Source organism: Leptonychotes weddellii, chromosome 6 (assembly GCF_054177405.1).
Source record: "Leptonychotes weddellii isolate Sample4059 chromosome 6, ASM5417740v2, whole genome shotgun sequence".
NCBI classification, from domain to species: Eukaryota; Metazoa; Chordata; class Mammalia; order Carnivora; family Phocidae; genus Leptonychotes; species Leptonychotes weddellii.
In genome coordinates this window covers 22,471,089-22,488,180 of record NC_138374.1, presented here as the reverse complement: position 1 = coordinate 22,488,180, position 17,092 = coordinate 22,471,089, and the positions used below count along the sequence as shown (strand labels likewise).

Sequence of the window (17,092 nt, the reverse complement as noted above, 5' to 3'; positions counted from 1 at the left end):
CAGAATTGAAAAACCAGCTCCACCATTCAGAAGTATGTTGCTATTGGAAAGTCACTTAATTTCTTTTTTTTTTTTAAAGATTTTATTTATTTGACAGAGAGAGGCACAGCGAGAGAGGGAACACAAGCAGGGGGAGTGGGAGAGGGAGAAGCAGACTTCCCGCAGAGCAGGGAGCCCGATGCGGGGCTCGATCCCAGGACCCTGGGACCATGACCTGACCTGAGCCGAAGGCAGACGCTTAACAACTGAGCCACCCAGGCGCCCCGGAAAGTCACTTAATTTCTGTCTCTGAGTTTCCTCATCCCTGAGATGGTAATATTAACAGTATTTCTTATTCAATTTAATTTTTACATAATTCTTCAGGTTGTGAGAATTAAAAATTTTTCATGTAGAACATTTAATAGACACCTGGTAGGCAGCGTGCATTCACTAGATGAAATTATCTCATACATGTCGTTTTACAACATTTTCATTTAACAATATACCTTGAACATGTTCCTGCATCAGTTGATATAGACCTACATCATGCTGTTGGGGAGAAAAAATTTTTCTCTACCTTTAAAATTCTTTTGGCTGGTCTAAGAATTATATTGACATGGGAAAGATTAATAGGAGAAAATCAAATTTAATTATATATGTTTGGAGAATCCACATAAACATGAAAGATTCCAAAGACAGTCAGGCAAAATGAGGCATATATGTCATCCTGAACTGAGGAGAAGGGAGCAGGGATCTGGGGCTTCAAAGGGGAGGAGAACTATTTACAGAAAGATGAAAAAGAGCAAATGCTTGGTAAACAAATATTTGCTGGGCCATATAGAAACAGTATGACATAGAGGGAATTTTAACAAACAGACTTTGCTAAGTTGCTTCCTTTCTACCACACATAGTTTATATTATATTGTCATTTATGGTGATAGCTCCCTTCCTTGAACAGGTCATTTATCCAAATTCTTTTAGGTAGTTGAGGGGGAAAGTCAAAGGTTCTTCCTGAGCCTTTTGTTTCTTAAATATAATCAGCCTAAAATCCACATGCCAAAGAAACCCATTTTGGGGTGGCAAATTTTTCTTCCCTACAATCACTTTTAATAGTAGTTAGGTTGTTTTTTGTTTGGTTGGTTTTGTTTTTTACCTGTTCTTTTCTTTTTTTTTTTTTTTTTAAGATTTTATTTATTTGCGAGAGAGACAGAGAGCATGAGAGGGAGAAGGGTCAGAGGGAGAAGCAGACTCCCCGCTGAGCGGGGAGCCCGACGCGGGACTCGATCCCGGGACTCCAGGATCATGACCTGAGCCGAAGGCAGTCGCTTAACCAACTGAGCCACCCAGGCGCCCTTACCTGTTCTTTTCAAAACCAGTTTCTTAAATTAAAAAAAAAATTTTGAGATATAAGATATAAGAATAAGTTAGACTATATGAAAAGTTTTTCAAATGAAAACAGTCTCGATCTCATTTCTTCTCATCTCATCCTTTCCTACCTCAATTCCATTGTCCAGAAGCCATTCCAGCATAAAAAAACAGAATATAACCAATACCCTAGAAGCACCCCACTATGCCACGTGCCTTCTCTTTTTCTTTCTCTTCCTTGCCCCAGAGGTATTCACTCTTCTGAATTCTGGTTATTGCTCCTTGTTCTTCAATTCTACCCTATATGCATGTGCCATAACTGACATGGTTTCATTATGCATGTTCTTTTTGCTTTTTTAAGTAGGTTCCCCACCCAGCGTGGAGCCCTGTGCAGAGCTTGAACTCACAACCCTGAGATCAAAACCTGAGCTGAGATCAAGAGAAGGACACTTAACTGACTGAGCCACCCAGACACCCCTCATTTTGCATGTTTTTTAAAGTTAATATATGTAGTCATGCCATATGTATCATTTTGTGACTTGCTTTTATGACTCAATCTTATGTTTTTTTTTTTTTTTTTTTTTTTTTAAAGATTTATTTATTTATTTGAGAGAGCGAGAATGAGAGAGAGAGAGTACATGAGAGGGGGTAGGGTTAGAGGGAGAAGCAGGCTCCCTGCTGAGCAGGGAGCCCGATGTGGGACTCGATCCAGGGACTCCAGGATCATGACCTGAGCCGAAGGCAGTCGCTTAACCAACTGAGCCACCCAGGCGCCCCTCAATCTTATGTTTTTGAGATGCATTTATATTAATAGCTACAGCTATAGTTTATTAGTTTTCATTGCTGGATAGCTGGCCATTATATGAATAGATGAATACACCACAAATTATTTATTCATTGTAGTCTCAGTGTACTTTTACTATCCCCTCTTCCTTTTTTCTTTTTTCTTTTCTTTTCTTTTTTTTTTTTTTTTTGCCATTGAAGCTCCTTTCCTTATGAACCATTTATTCCTATACGGCTTCTTATTGTGAGGATTATAATGATTTTTTTTTTTCACTTGGCCTCATTCTGGGTTCTACTAAATCTTTCACTCAGTCATTCAGCCTGTATTTTTCCATGGAATCTCTTTGATGAAGGCTGCTATGGACTGTCATAGAATGTTAATTTTGTAAGAAGACAGAGGCTCCTAATTTTTAAAGAAAATTTAAATATAACTAATTAAAATAATAACAAGAATGAAACCCTTCATGTGACTTTCAATATTCCTAACTCATTCTATAAAAATACCTTACTAATTTTAATTGATCATATACTAAATAGTATAAAATTATTCAAATTACAGTCCTGATGTTTATAGCAGCATTATGGACAGTAGCCAAATTATGGAAAGAGCCCAAATGTCCATCAACTGATGAATGGATAAAGAATATTACTTAGCCATCAAAAAGAATGAAAACTTGCCATTTGCAATGACATGGATAGAGCTAGAGTGTATTATACTAAGTGAAATAGAGAAAAACAAATACCGTATGATTTCACTCATATGTGGAATTTAAGAAACAAAACAGGTGAATGTAGGAGAAAGGGAAAAGAAAAGAGAGGGAAGCAAACCATAAGAGACTCTTAACTATAGTGAACAAACTGAGGGTTCACAGAGGAAGGTGGGCGGAGGATGGGCTAAATGGGTGATGGGTATTAAGGAGGGCACTTGTTGTGATGAGCACCAGGTGTTATATGTAAATGATGAATCACTTGGGGCGCCTGGGTGGCTCAGTCGGTTAAGCATCTGCCTTCGGCTCAGGTCATGATCCCAGAGTCCTGGGATCGAGCCCCACATCGGGCTCCCTGCTCAGTGGGGAGCCTGCTTCTCCCTCTCCTCCCCACTTATGCTCTCTCTCCTTATCTCTGTCTCTCTCTCTTTCAAATAAATAAATATCTTTTTTTAAAAAGTGATGAATCACTTAATTCTACTCCTGAAACCAATATTACACTATACGCTTACTAACTACCTAGAATTTAAATAAAAACTTGAAACCAATCAAAAGACAAACAAAGAAACCAAGTTACATTCCTAAAAAGTCCTAAAAGAATTTTGTATCAAGTGGGTGTATATAGTCAGTAAAGACAGGTGGTACTTAGAAGGTAGAAAACTGTTTCTTGGACCCCTGGGTAGCTCAGTCGGTTAAGTGTCTGTCTTTGGCTCAGGTCATGATCTTGGGGTCCTGGGGTTGAGTCCCGCATCTGGCTCCCTGCTCAGCTGGAAGTCTGCTTCTCTCTCTGCCCCTCCCCCACCTTTCATGCTCAAGATCTCTCTCTCTCTAAAAAAAGAAAGAAAAGAAAATTGTTTCTTATGACTGGGACCTCCAACTCTTGATCTTTAACCAACAGGATCAGTTCAAGTTAGCCCCCCTCAGGTTAATTATTGACAATTACAGTTGTAAAATGTGAAATACTGTGCCCTTTCACCTATGGTTAACAGCAGTGTGTATTCAGATGGTCACATTATGTACAAAAACACAAGGGCTTGGAGATGATCCTCCAGAATCCACAGCAGTACTACAGGACAGTAGTTTCCTGGAACAATATAGTTTCTTTTCAATTTTTTCCTTTGAGCAGTTAAACTTTACTTTATTGTCTAATTGGATCCTTTAAATTATTACAACGAAATGTTACACTAGTCAGACTAATTAGGGGACAGGCCATTACCAGTAAAAGTGTTCAAATAATGCCTCGACCTCAGATTTTTAGGTTGGCCAACCAGATTTAAATTTGCAGGGTTAATTTGCATGATATCATGAATGTGTTAAAAGGTCTTCTAAAAAGTTAGTGTTCTAAAAAAGAGTTAAGCAAGACCCATGTTTTAGCAAGAAATGGACCTTGATTTTTTTCATTTAGTATCTGTAATAATAAGCATTTCTTTAACATTTATTTTGTGCCAAGAACTGTTCCAAGTGCTTTCTATATATTGACTAATTTAATACTTCTTCAAATTCTATAAGGGAGGCAGGAAGTCTTTACCCACTGCATTTTACAGATGAGAGAACTAAAATATAAAGGGAATTTATCCACATTCACACAGTTAATAAGGGATTATTATAATTCATATGGTTTCAAAATAAACTCATATGTTGAATTATTAATTCATAAATCCATACGTTGAAACCCCAACCTCTGGTACCTCAGAATGTGAGTTTATTTGGAAATAGGTTCATTACAGCTGTAATTAGTTAAATTAAGATGAGGTCGTATTAGAGTAGGGTGGGCCCCTAATCCAACACGACTAGCGTCCTTATAAAGAGGGGGGATTTGGGCATAGACATGCATACAGGGAGGATGCCATGTGAAGGTGAAGGCAGAGATGGGGTGATGCTTCTACAAGCCAAGGATGCCACAGATTACCAGTGTAACCAGCAGAAGCAAGGGGAGAGGCATGGGATAGATTCTCCCTCACAGTCTTGATCTCAGACTTCTGGCCCCCAGAACTGTGATCGTAAATTTCTGTTGTCAAAGCCATTGGGTTTGTTGTACTTTGTTAACCTAACCCTCGCAAACTGATACAGGGGTAGAGTCAGGATCAAACCCAGGCAGGAACGCTGCAAGATTGGTGCGCTTATCACCTCATTCTGTGCCTCTCCCATAACAGAACTAATCAAAATAAAACAGACACCAATGCCCTGAGCAAATAAATGGCACAAGAGTCACCGACCAGCTTTCAAATCTAGGCAGAGCAGCAAAACACTGACTACCCTTTACCTGTGTCTGTACCATGTGCCCTGGAGCCTCTTCTCTACCCCCTTAAGTTAAGGGACTGTTTCAGCTCTACCCAGACGTTTTTCATAATCTACTGTCTAAATGTACTCAGCCCGCTTGCGGGACTCTGAGCCTGTGTCCCTACTCAGCTTCAAAATCCAAACCTTTAATAGATTTTTGAAAGCAGCACCATCATTCTGTTAGTAATAGCCACATTTATGCTGTTTCCTTTGGGTTAAAATTAAAAGGATGTGTCCTACAGGTGACAGGAGGAACAAGGGCCCTCCCAGTAGTCATATTTACTGACAAGGAAAGGAAAAACCCGTGCAGATGGCTGGGCGACTGGCACCGGGCCATGGACAGGTAGGTATCTTTGCAGAATAAGTTCTGAACTGTGAGCGAGCTCTGGGCCTGGGGTTCCAAGCCTTGAAGCAGGGGAGCTTTGGAGCAGAAGGAAAACTGCAACCAGACCGTTGCCCCCTGAGAGCAGCTGTGTGCGGGGTGTGGGAGGTCAGGGTCAGGGTCAGGGTGAGGCTTGGACCCGCGTGCAGGCCGGACTGGAGACCACTATCCTTCTGGGAGGGGGGTGTCGAGCTTCTTCTGCGCCTCTGGACGTGGGTGCCTCTCTTGGCCAGCACAGTACACTTTGGCCCAACCACCAGCCGCAGTGTTTGATGGGTAGCTGGGCAAAACCGGGAAGGCCAGCCCGAGGTGGGCGCGTGGGCTGGGCCTCTCGGCTGCGATTTCCATGCAGGCCCTCGGCCACAGGGGCAGCGCGTCCCTCCTTGCAGAGAGTGGGAAACGGAGCCTGGGGGCGGCGGCCAGGACCGCGCACTGGGGTCGCCGGGCACCGGTTTTAGTTAAGCACCCGGGACAACGCAGGCGGGAGAACACAGCCCCCGCCGAACTGACGGCCGACCTCCGCAGGCACTTCGGAGAGGAGGAGGGAAGAAGGAAAGGACGGAGGGAGGGGCGAACCACTTCCTGAATCGCCTGCAAACCCGGGGCGCGAGCTCGGTCTGCGCTGCGCCGCGATGTCTGGAGCGTCGGCCAGGAGCCTAGCCAAGGGTGAGGGGGGCGGGCTGCGAGAGGCGGGGGGGGGGGGGCTCGGCCACTCCCAGCCGCGCGTCCTGGTGTGGCTGCTCCGGAGCCACCTGGGGGGTCCCCCACTTGCGGGGATCGGGCCGGGGCCGCAGCGCGCGGGCCCTCTCCGCGGCCTGGCCCCGGGATGGCGGGAGGATGGGGGTCCCCGCCGCTCTCCGGGCGGTGACCGCCTCCGCGCCTCCCCCGCAGGAAGCGCGCCCCCAGGACCGGTCCCCGAGGGCCTGATCCGCGTCTACAGCATGAGGTTCTGCCCATTCGCCCAGAGGACACTCTTGGTCCTGAAGGCCAAGGGAATCAGGTAAGGGCCCAGGCAGCTGCTTTGGGGGCGGCCGGGTGGGAATTTCCGATGGGGCCCCAGGGGCTTCCTTTCCTGCAAAACAAACTATTCTCAGACTTTTGGGGGGGGGGGTCAAAGCAAATTATGAACCCACTTCCTGGGGTGAGGGGTGGAGGAATGCCATAGATTACACCAGTTTAGGACACCCCATTTCAATCCACCTAACCATTTTATGGATTTGAAAAGCTGAGGCTCTCCTAAGGTTGGTGGTAAGTGGAGATCACAGGTAATGACCAGCAGCAGCTCTTTCAGCTCTGGTAGATCACTGATTCCTGGTCCACTGCCCTTTTGCTTTCACCCCACTTCTACATTCATGTCTGTTTTCTGTGATCCTATTTGCTGTTATTCTGATTATATAGTTTCTTTTCTAATAGTTGGTAATTTACTCCAGTACAGAGTCCAGGCCTTGACCCTACTGGCAGAGTCCTGAGTCAACTGTACTGTACTGTACATAATTCCTATAGGCTGGGTTGTTGAGTCAAAGTGTGTATGCCTAAAAATTCAGTCTTCTGCGAAGCCTCTTTGAAATTAAAAACCAAATGGTTTTTGACCTATTGGTTATCCATGGGGAATATGCAATAGTCACTTGGCTCCTGACACCAAATATCCATTGCCTCCCTTCCAATGATCTTTGGAAACTGTTGAGCAGACATTAGATAACCTGTGGTGCAGAAGTTTAAAATATACCCCCATTCTTAAATTTTCCATCCATGTGCTTAGGGTTTATAAACTAATTTTAGTCTTATAGGGGGAGAATTAAGCAGACAATAATTTTCCCTAAAAGATTTTAAGATGCATTCTAAAGAAAAAAAATATTTTCGGGTTAGCCATCACTTCACTAAGATTTGCCTCTTATTTGGATGAAATTGATTCTGAACACATAGCAAAATACTCAACATTTAGTAACATTTATCCAGAACATTATATTTTATTCAAATACTGCAGTATTTGCTGTATTAGAATTCTTTTATTGCAAGTAAGAGTAATCTTATTCAAATTGGATTGAAAAAAGATATACCTTATGCTTGTGTCACTGAAAAGTACAGGAGCAAGGCACAGCTGGATTGGGGGACGTGAAGTCCTGGTTTCTGGGGCCCTCGAAAACAACCCTACCTTATACACTGGGACTGTTTTCCAAAGGAAAATTGAACTGATTTTACCAAATAGTGTGTGTGTGGCGGTGAAGATTGGTAACAGCCACCAGATAGTGCACACAACAGAGGTCTTCTACATTCATGGATCAGGTTTTAGTTCGCTGCCCAGATGACTTTCATTAGAGAGGTGCTAGATTTTTGCTGCATGGTAACCCCCTACAAAGCATGGTTTTCTCTAAAAAATACATCTTCCAACTTGTTGTGGCAGGTGTGTTGACTTATTGGCTCATAATGTCAGGTTACCAAATGCATGTGTGTTCTAAGAACCTTCTTTATCACAAAAGCCCAGGATCTACCTTTTGTTTTCATGGTATAAAATTTCAGAAATGTTGATAATTCCCTGGCAGGGAGCTGGCCTTGTATTTCTTTTGATGGCTGGTATCTGAGTGTCTAGTAATCTGTCAGCACATGAACCTCTTGATACAGAACTGTATTCTAGTGTTCAATGCAGCCCTTCCTGTTTTCATTGGGGATTACATATTTAAATCCTCAAACTAAACGCTATTCTAACTACTGAGATGGATGGGGAAAAAGGTGTTGGCATATGTTATTTTTGAGTAACTAACCTGTTCTATTGAACAATGAACCAGCTTTGACAATTATATGGACCTGGCTTTAACAATTACATGAAACTTTGCTGTCTCTTATTTCTTCTACAACCTCTCAGGCAAGAAACAAGTTAGATCTAATTACAGTCTGAATATAGCTTGGACTTCATCTGTTTTCTTCCTTTTGGGTTTGCTTAGTGTGATTTACCCACGTAACATTTTAAAAAATATCAGTGCGTGGACGTTTAATCTGAAACTTTATTTTATGGGTGGATTTTTTGGATTCCTTAATATTCTTGTAAAAGTGAGGAACTTTCAATTTAGTAAAAGGAATTGAATTTTATGTTGATTCTCATATAGTAGGTAGTGAATACAGTTCAATTAGTTACCTCAGATAATTTACAATTAGAATACTTCTTAGCTCAAAATGGAGTATCTTATTGACTGTCTTGAAGCAGTTCCACTTATTTATTCATTCATTCAACAAATACTTACTGAGTACCCCTGTCTGAAACCATTTTTATTGTCTTCATAGCATTTAAATCTATTTTAAAAATTTTGCTCATTTACATGTTTGTTTATTAATATGAACAAGGCACAGAATCCCTGCCTTCATGGAGCTTACACTCTAGGGAGGTGACATAATAAGGATGTAAATAAACGAGCAATGTAATTTCAGATACACATCATCAGTTCAATGAAGAAAGTAAAACAAGATGGTCATGTAGTGGAGGCTCTCAGCAGCTTCAGACCGGGTAGTCAGGGCCTCTTGGAGGATCTGGTGTTTGACCTGAGAAGACAGGCAGAAATGGCAGAGGAACAATACATGTAAATGTCCTAAGGTGAGAACCTGTTTGGCAAATTCAAGAAATATGAAAAAGGCCAGTGTGGCCAGCTTGTAATGACCAGAGGGCAAGTCCTAGGAACAGGTGTGACAGGTAAGAAAGGGCCAGATCACATGCTACAGAGGGTTTAGGTTTTATCCTCATTGCAATGAGGAGCAATCACAGGGTTGCAAGCAGGAGGATGGCCTGATCCAATTTACTTCTGTTGTGGAAAATGAACTAGAGGGAGGGCACAGTGGAAGCTGAGAGGCCAGTGGGAGGCTACTGTAGAGGTCTAGCTGGCAGCTGATGCTTTGACAAGGAGGCAGGGATAAAGCTGAGAAGTGGCTATGATTTGGAGGTCTAGCTGACAGGTCTTGGTGATCCACTGGACTTGAGGAAGAGGGAGCAAGGGAAAAGGAATCAAGACTGAGTTGAATCCTAAATCCTAAATTTGGGGTCTGATCAAATCTGAGTGGGTGGTAGGGCCAGTGAGGATTTACTCAGGAGTACAAAAAAAAAAAAGTTCCACTCTCTTCATTGTCTTTGTCTCTTTCAGGCATGAAATCATCAACATCAACCTGAAAAATAAGCCTGAGTGGTTCTTTAAGAAGAATCCCTTTGGCCTGGTGCCAGTTCTGGAAAACAGTCAGGGTCAACTGATCTATGAATCTGCCATCACTTGTGAGTACCTGGATGAAGCATATCCAGGAAAGAAGCTGTTGCCAGATGACCCCTATGAGAAAGCTTGCCAAAAGATGGTGTTTGAGTTATTTTCTAAGGTGTGTGTATAAGAAATCTCAGCTCCTATTTGAAAAAAACTTTGTTTTTTAAGCTAAATCAGTGCTGTCATTTATGATTCAGTGACGTGGGAAAGGAAAATGCAACAGTGTTCTTATCTGCAAGCCCTGTCACCATCTGGTTCCTGCTTCTCCTTGCCTCTCCAAAGTCAGCCTTCTTCACTCTTCAGACACTGTGTTCCTGCCACACTGAATGTTTTGTCTTCCCACACTCACCACCTCCTTCTAAACTCTTGCTGGAAGGCTCTTCCCCCTTCTCACTTTGCCTGGTTATCTCCAAGTCCTCTTTCATGTATCTGCTCAGCTTCTGCTGCCTTCCAGAAGCTTGTCCGGGCTGGGTTCATGCCCAGCTCTGTGGTCCCACAGGTGCTAACCTCTCCCTGTCAGTGACTGCCCGCTTTCTTGCCTATGTGTTGTACCAGGACTCTGAGCTCCTTTCCGGTGAGGCTGTGTTCCCATCACTGTTGGCTCACTGCCTCGGTCCGTGACCAGCTCTGCCAGTTCCTAGTGGTGTGACTCTGAGGAAGTTACTCGTTTACCTCTGTGCCTCAGCTTATCACTTGTCAAAGGAGTATAATAATTGCTCCCTTCTTGTAGATAAAAATCGGTTTATATAAAACACCTAGAGCAGAGTCTGACATGGTAAATGCTGTGTTGGCCCTTGTGGTTCCGGCCAGTGTCTAGCAGCAGGTACCTACTCTGTGTTGGCGATAGCTGTCAGCTGACTGAGTAAACGGCATTCCTGTAGAAGACCTGTTCGTATCTTAATCAGCGTCAAGGTTGTAGATAGTTCAAACAATTGATATTCACAAAGAACTGCCCAACAGTGGACAACAAGAATAGCGGTGTCAGGTTATCTCTATAGACCTGTTATTTGTCAGGATATGTGTCAGCATATCTTGTCTTCTTTAAATGGTTAAAGAAATACCTAGAAGGAGAAATTTCTAGAGAGAACATATTGTGTAAGGAGACATTGCAAAGGGAAACCAATGGGGAAGAGAGAGGGAGTTAGCTAGCTTGGCAGAACGAGAGGGAAAGAATAGCACAGATGCCACGGTCGAAGGTGATGGATAGGGAATATGACAATTACAAGAAAGATGTTGGAGGACTAAAAAAATAGTAACAAGAGATTCATTATAGGGACATCTGGCTGGCTCAGTCAGTAGAGCATGTGACTCTGGACCTTGGGGTTGTGAGTTCAAGCCCCACATTGGGTGTAGAGATTACTTTCAAAAAAAGAGAGAGAGAGAGATTCATTGTATTGTTTCAAAAGAAAATAAGCTAAAAACTGGAGATGCCCACCATTACTTCCCAGCTCACATTCAGGGAAGAGGGGACTTTAGGTACCATATGACCCCACCCTCCTGGCCATAGCTCAGCAAACCAGAAATGCCCCCACCTGCATCCCCAGCCCAATCATCTTCTCTCCTGAGAACTTGAAACTGAGACACAGAGACTAACAGTAAAGGTGTTGAAGCTTTGGAGGAGTGTGTATGTGTGTTTGTGTGTGTGTGTAAATATATATGTGTGTGTATGTATATATAAAATTGGAGACTTAACAAACCAAAGCCATACAAAAAATAAATTTATTTATTTATTTATTTGAGACAGAGAGAGCATGCACAAGCAGGGGGGAGGGGCGGAGGGAGAGGGAGATGCACGGCGTGGGGCTCGATCCCAGGACCCTGAGATCATGACCTGAGCTGAAGGCAGATGCTTAACTGACTGAGCCACCCAGGTGCCCCCCAAAAATTAACTTAAGGAAGCAGAAATTAAGAGCATTGCCAAGGGACATGATATATAGGAACAATATGAGGCAGACATTTAAGGAAAAGCAGGGATAAAAAACCAGGCAGGCCCAAATGGAGCCGTGGACAGAAGTGCTGCCTGCAAACCTTCACTTCCAATGAGGGCAAGCTGTGTGGACATGGATGGCATTTCAGGACACTCTCCTGTATTTTTACAAGCACCCGTTGACTTAAACAGGGATGAGTGAACTTCTGTCTCTTGCAATGAGACCATACCAAAAACTGAAGTATTAAAACACACAAACCCCTCCAGCATGACCCCCAAAGCATCTGACACTACACCTTTTGAACAACCTTCTCAGGTCCTCCCCAAGGGAGAAAGCCGAAAGATGCTCTTCCCCAGCTCCCTTTGCGGCTGGGGCAGAAGTGTGGGACCCTGGCTCTTCCTGTCAGAAGCGCCCACCATAGAGCTGGACTCAGAAATGAGCAGTGTGGGGAGACAGGCTTGGTGTGTGGGGCACAGGCCCTGCTGGTGAGAGTGGCCAGTTTCAGAGCTCCAGGCTTTGGGGAGCAGTGGCGGTTGCAGGATCAAATTCCAGACCCAGGAGGGCTTCAGGGCTCAAGGCGTTAGTCACCTCGGGGTCTAACTTCTGGCAGGAGCGCAAACGGCAGCACCCAGTGCTCAGCTCACGGACACCATCATGCCGGTTCTGAGCATGATTTCCGAACGTTCCAGCCTAGTCCCCAGCCTATTTTGTCAGCCTCTCAATAATTCTATGAGTCACTCAGTGTCTTTTTAAGACATATTTGGCTCAAACTCACCAAAGTGGGTTCTATTATTCACAGCTTATAAAATCCTGACCAAATATCTCTTTACACCCCAAAACTGTTTCTAAGATCAGTACCCAACCTCTGTGAATACAGGAATTGGTGCACTTTCAGGTTTCTCGAACACCCTGATCTGGGACTCTGAGCGTTCTGTCATGCTTTTCTGTGAGGGGGCTGGTACAGTTTGCCTCACACTGGTAACTGAGAAATTATTCTCTGTCTAGGTTCCATCTTTGGTAACAAGCTTTCTGAGAAGACAGAATGAGGAAGACTGCTCTGGCCTAAAAGAGGAATTGCGGAAAGAACTCAGCAAGCTAGAGGAGGTAATCTCTTCTCCAAGCTTTTGTCAGAATAAATGATACACTGTATCCACCCCCTTCTTCCTTCCACTATTCTTCATACTCCCCTTTCCCAAATCACTTTGTGGCAATTAGTAATAACACCAAATAAGGAATTTTAGATTATGACAGATTGCTGTAAGATGTTGTGTTTAAGATACAAACTGAAACACCTAAAAATATTTTGTTATGGCTTGCTTTTAAAACATTGTCACACTGACAATAAAATAACAAGGAAAAAAAATGCACTAACATTTCCACAATTTGTCACCTGTTTTCATTTTTCCATGCCTGTGTCTAGTCCTTGTCCATGTATCAAAACAAAACAAAAAGAAGGAAGGAAGGAAGGAAGGAAGGAAGGAAGGAAGGAAGGAAGGAAGGAAGGAAGGAAGGAAGGAAAAAGTTAACATAACTGTAATCAGGGCATAGATACCATGCTGTGTTCTTTTTTTTTTTTTTAATAGTACATAATAAACATTTCCCACCAGAGTTTGTCATGAATCATAAAGACACTTAGAGAAGCCTGGATGAGTTTTTACCTCCTTTGGGGCACAGCTGTCATTTGGGCCTTTAGATCAAGTCTTTCTCTTGGTCTTGAGACATTCCATTCACTCTCAGCCTTGGGTTTTTACTGAGGGAAGACATAGTTCCTCCCTTGTATGGGAATGCATCCTAATATTTTATCAGTATTAAGTTTGTTGTAGATTTTTTTGGAACTTATTTTCATTAAGAAAATTGTTACCAGTTTGCTAATTTTAACAAAAATCATGAATGTGTTTAATTTTGTTGAATGTTTTGTCTGTATCTATTACATCTATTGAGATGTTCATGGAATTTTTTCCCTTTAATCTGATGAATATGGTGTTACTGACAAATTTTCTGGTGTTGAACCATCCTAGTGTTACTGAGATAAAACCTACTTGTTTCCAGTGGATTTTCATATATACTCTAGAACTAGTTAATATTTAAAGAATTTGCATACTATTAATGAGGTTGGATTATTATTTTGTTTTCATAGTGTCTTTGTTTTTTACATTAAGGATATTCTAACCTGATAAAATGTGTTGGGTTACTTTGCCTGTGTTTCTAATCTCTGAAATCATTTGATAGGGTTTGGCTGTTTCTGCTCTTTTACTAACTAGCTCAGGAGTTCAGTAGCTAATGCACATACCTTCAGTCTTTCTTGATTGTATAATGCATTAATGACCAATACATTACTTCTAAATAACATCTTAGTTGCATCCAATTAAGTTTTAATAGGCAGGACTTTCATTGTTCTGTTCTAAATTGGCTTTTTTTCCTGTTTCCATTTGATTTTCTCATTGCCTAGCTATTATTTATCAGTGTACTTGTAAGTTTCCTAAACTTTTTGCTATTTTCTAATTTAATTACATTATGGTCAGAGAATACATATGGGATATTGTTTCTTTGAAGATTAAGACTTCTTTTGTGTTTGGCAACCTAGTAGAGCCTACGAACCCCTTCTCAGCATTTTTAAATGCTTAAACTAAAATATATAAGATTAACTCTACTGTGGTTCATTTCATAATGGGAATACCTGCTAAATTGGGGGTTACTGGGGGGAGAGGGGCAGTATGTACTTTTTCCCCATCTACCTTCATAGACTCCAGATTTAGAACTCATGCCTTAAAGTGAGTAGTGCCATTTCCATGTTTTAGGCTGCTGAGTGGGTTATTTTCTTCTGACTGAAACTGCCATACTTAATTTATACACAATATAATAACCAGACACTACAGTTGAAGGGCAGGCCCAGTTAACATTGATTTGTTGTACAGTTCTGAGTGCCTAATAATTGCAAGGCACTCTACTGGGTAGTGTGGAAGGTAGAAAGTAAGATATGGTCTATACTCTTCAGATGATTAGCTTGGTGGTAGACAAAAGACAGATACTCCAGTAGATATAAGCCATTAATCCACAATGCAGAATGTTATATGGGCCCTGAGGAAAACTATGGAAGTTTTATAAAAGGTAAGTTGGTTTGGTGTTAATTAGGTCCTCTACTTTGTCAAAACCATTAACACCAATGCACATTCTTGAATTATAGAAACATACTATTTGTGTTTGGTTTTCAGATAATTTTATTTGACATCTGTTTAACAGTTAACCCAGTTATTTCCAGTGTATTTTGAGTCATTTTTTTATTGAAGTGTTATATACAGAGAAGTATTCAAAGCATGAGTACAGCTTGATGAATTTTTACCAAGTGAACATAGTCATGGAACCAGCACCCATATCAAGAGACATTAGTTTGGGCTGTTTTTATACTTTATACATATGGAATTATATAATATGCACTCTTTTGGGTCTGGCTTCTTTCATACAATAGTAGCTTTGTGAGATTCATCTATATTGTATGTAGTTCATTCCTATCCTTTGTGTTCCAACATATGACTATAGCACAATTTATCTATTTTACTCCTGTTGGACAGTAAACATTTCCACTTTGGGGCTCTTACAATAAACGTTCTTCCACCTATCTTTTGGTGAACATATGTTCATATTTCCAAAGAGTAGAATTACTGGGTTAGAGAATGCATGCACTCAGCTTCAGTACATACAGTTAAAACATGGTTGCACCAGCTTATAGTCCTACCAGCAGTGGTTCCACACCCTAGTTAATTTTGTCTTGCTCATTTTAACTATTATGAAGGATGTGTAGCGGTATTACATTTTGGCTCTAATTTGCATTTCCCTGATGACCAGTGAGGTTGAATACCTTTTCACATGGTTTTTGGCCATTAGAATATCCTTTTTCGTGAAGGTCAAGTCTGGCCCCATTTTCTATTGAGTTATTTGCCTTTTTTCTTATTGATTCCCGGGAGTTCTCTCTCTAGTCTGAATACCAGTCCTTTGCTGGGTATATATATTACAAAGATCTTGTATTCTGTTGCTTGCTTTATTTTTCTCTACTTTCCAGTTTATTTTGTTGGTTGTTGGCTTCATCCCAAACCAGGAGATTCTAAAGTTCAAACAAAAAGCCAGCTTGAATATGTCAGGGTAAAAGCTGCTGTTCTCACTTGCTCTACTTAACTTGCCTTCATCATTTCTGATGATGAGTCTTACTAAATGCACAAATGACAAGTACTCTTATGCTGTTTAATGTCCAGGTTCTTACCAATAAGAAGACAACCTTCTTTGGTGGCAGTTCTCCTTCTATGATTGATTACCTCATCTGGCCCTGGTTTGAACGGCTGGAAATTCTGGAGTTAAATGAGTAAGACATTTGAATATTCTGTGCATAATTTAGGATAATGATAATTGGAAGAGTATATATTGACCTTTTTCTGAACAAAAATTAGAATATTTTATATAACTGGTATGAATGGGAACAGGCAGACAGGAGGAGAATCTTGGACTATCCAGGGCATATACTCACCACCCTTCTCCATTCCTGGAGTGTGTGGGGGAGGGGTGGACAGAGAATTCTATGACATGTAGTAAAATGTTTAAAAGTAACTTACTCCTTCCCTTCTGGCTAAAAATCCATAAGGATGTACATTTTTATAAGTATGTCATGCAGGATTGTTATGATCAATGCCACCTCTCATTTACCAGCAGAATTCCCACACTATTTTCCAAACTCCATGTTTTGAAGTTTGGCAGCCACCTCGGCTTACTCTCAATTCTTAGAGCTTAGAGGTATTCAGTCCGGCTGTAGAATAAATATATAACATTCATGGTTGTCTTTCATGTTCTCCTTTTAAAAAGTTATTAGTCTGCCTGGACAAATAATTCTCATGCTAACTGAGCAAGTCACTTCACTCTAAGATTCCTTTTCCATAAAACAAAGACCTCTACAGTATCTTCCAAATCAAATATTCTGATTTTGTGCATTTTAAAGAAATTATTTTAAAAGATTAGAGGAAAACAAAACTGCAGAGTGATGATATAGGAGCCTTTGTAATGCCTTCCTAGTTAACCTAGCTTATGTCTTCATCCTTTTCCCTTCCCACAGTTGTGTAGACCACACTCCAAAACTTAAGCTCTGGATGGCAGCCATGGGGCAAGATCCTGCAGTATCAGCCCTCCTCACTGATCCCAAGGCCCTTCGAGGTTTCTTCAATCTCTACTTGCAGAACAGCCCTGAGGCCTGTGACTATGGGCTCTGATAGGGGCAGGAGTCAGCAATGAAGAAATGGCTGATACTTTCCTTCACTAATATGAGTAAAAATAAGCTTTAATTTTACCAAGTGCTCTCACATTTCACTGGATCACCTTCTCTGATTTGACATCATGGCTTAACTGTGGGGTTTCCTTAAGGCCCTCCTGCAGAAATGTAAGCACATTTCCTGTCTC

The 17,092-nt window shown here is 41.7% G+C and overlaps 1 protein-coding gene across 1 annotated transcript; it reads left to right on the top strand.

Annotated features, from left to right (window-relative positions):
* Positions 1 to 5,814: 5,814 nt before the first annotated feature.
* GSTO1 (glutathione S-transferase omega 1) lies at positions 5,815 to 16,986 on the top strand. Its single transcript, XM_006744389.2, has 6 exons — positions 5,815 to 6,162; positions 6,388 to 6,496; positions 9,621 to 9,843; positions 12,662 to 12,760; positions 15,904 to 16,010; positions 16,752 to 16,986. Exons 1-6 carry the CDS (start codon positions 6,129 to 6,131, stop codon positions 16,903 to 16,905), a joined length of 726 nt encoding a protein of 241 aa, XP_006744452.1. The 5' UTR covers positions 5,815 to 6,128; the 3' UTR covers positions 16,906 to 16,986.
* Positions 16,987 to 17,092: the final 106 nt, after the last annotated feature.

What these genes read in the sequence shown, in the direction of transcription:
- GSTO1 (XM_006744389.2), top strand. Translation starts at nt 6,129, where the DNA reads ATGTCTGGAGCGTCGGCCAGGAGCCTAGCCAAGG. An exon ending in TGTTTGAGTTATTTTCTAAG is followed by an intron (nt 9,844 to 12,661) that starts GTGTGTGTATAA and finishes TTCTCTGTCTAG; the next exon opens with GTTCCATCTTTGGTAACAAG. An exon ending in GAAATTCTGGAGTTAAATGA is followed by an intron (nt 16,011 to 16,751) that starts GTAAGACATTTG and finishes CCCTTCCCACAG; the next exon opens with TTGTGTAGACCACACTCCAA.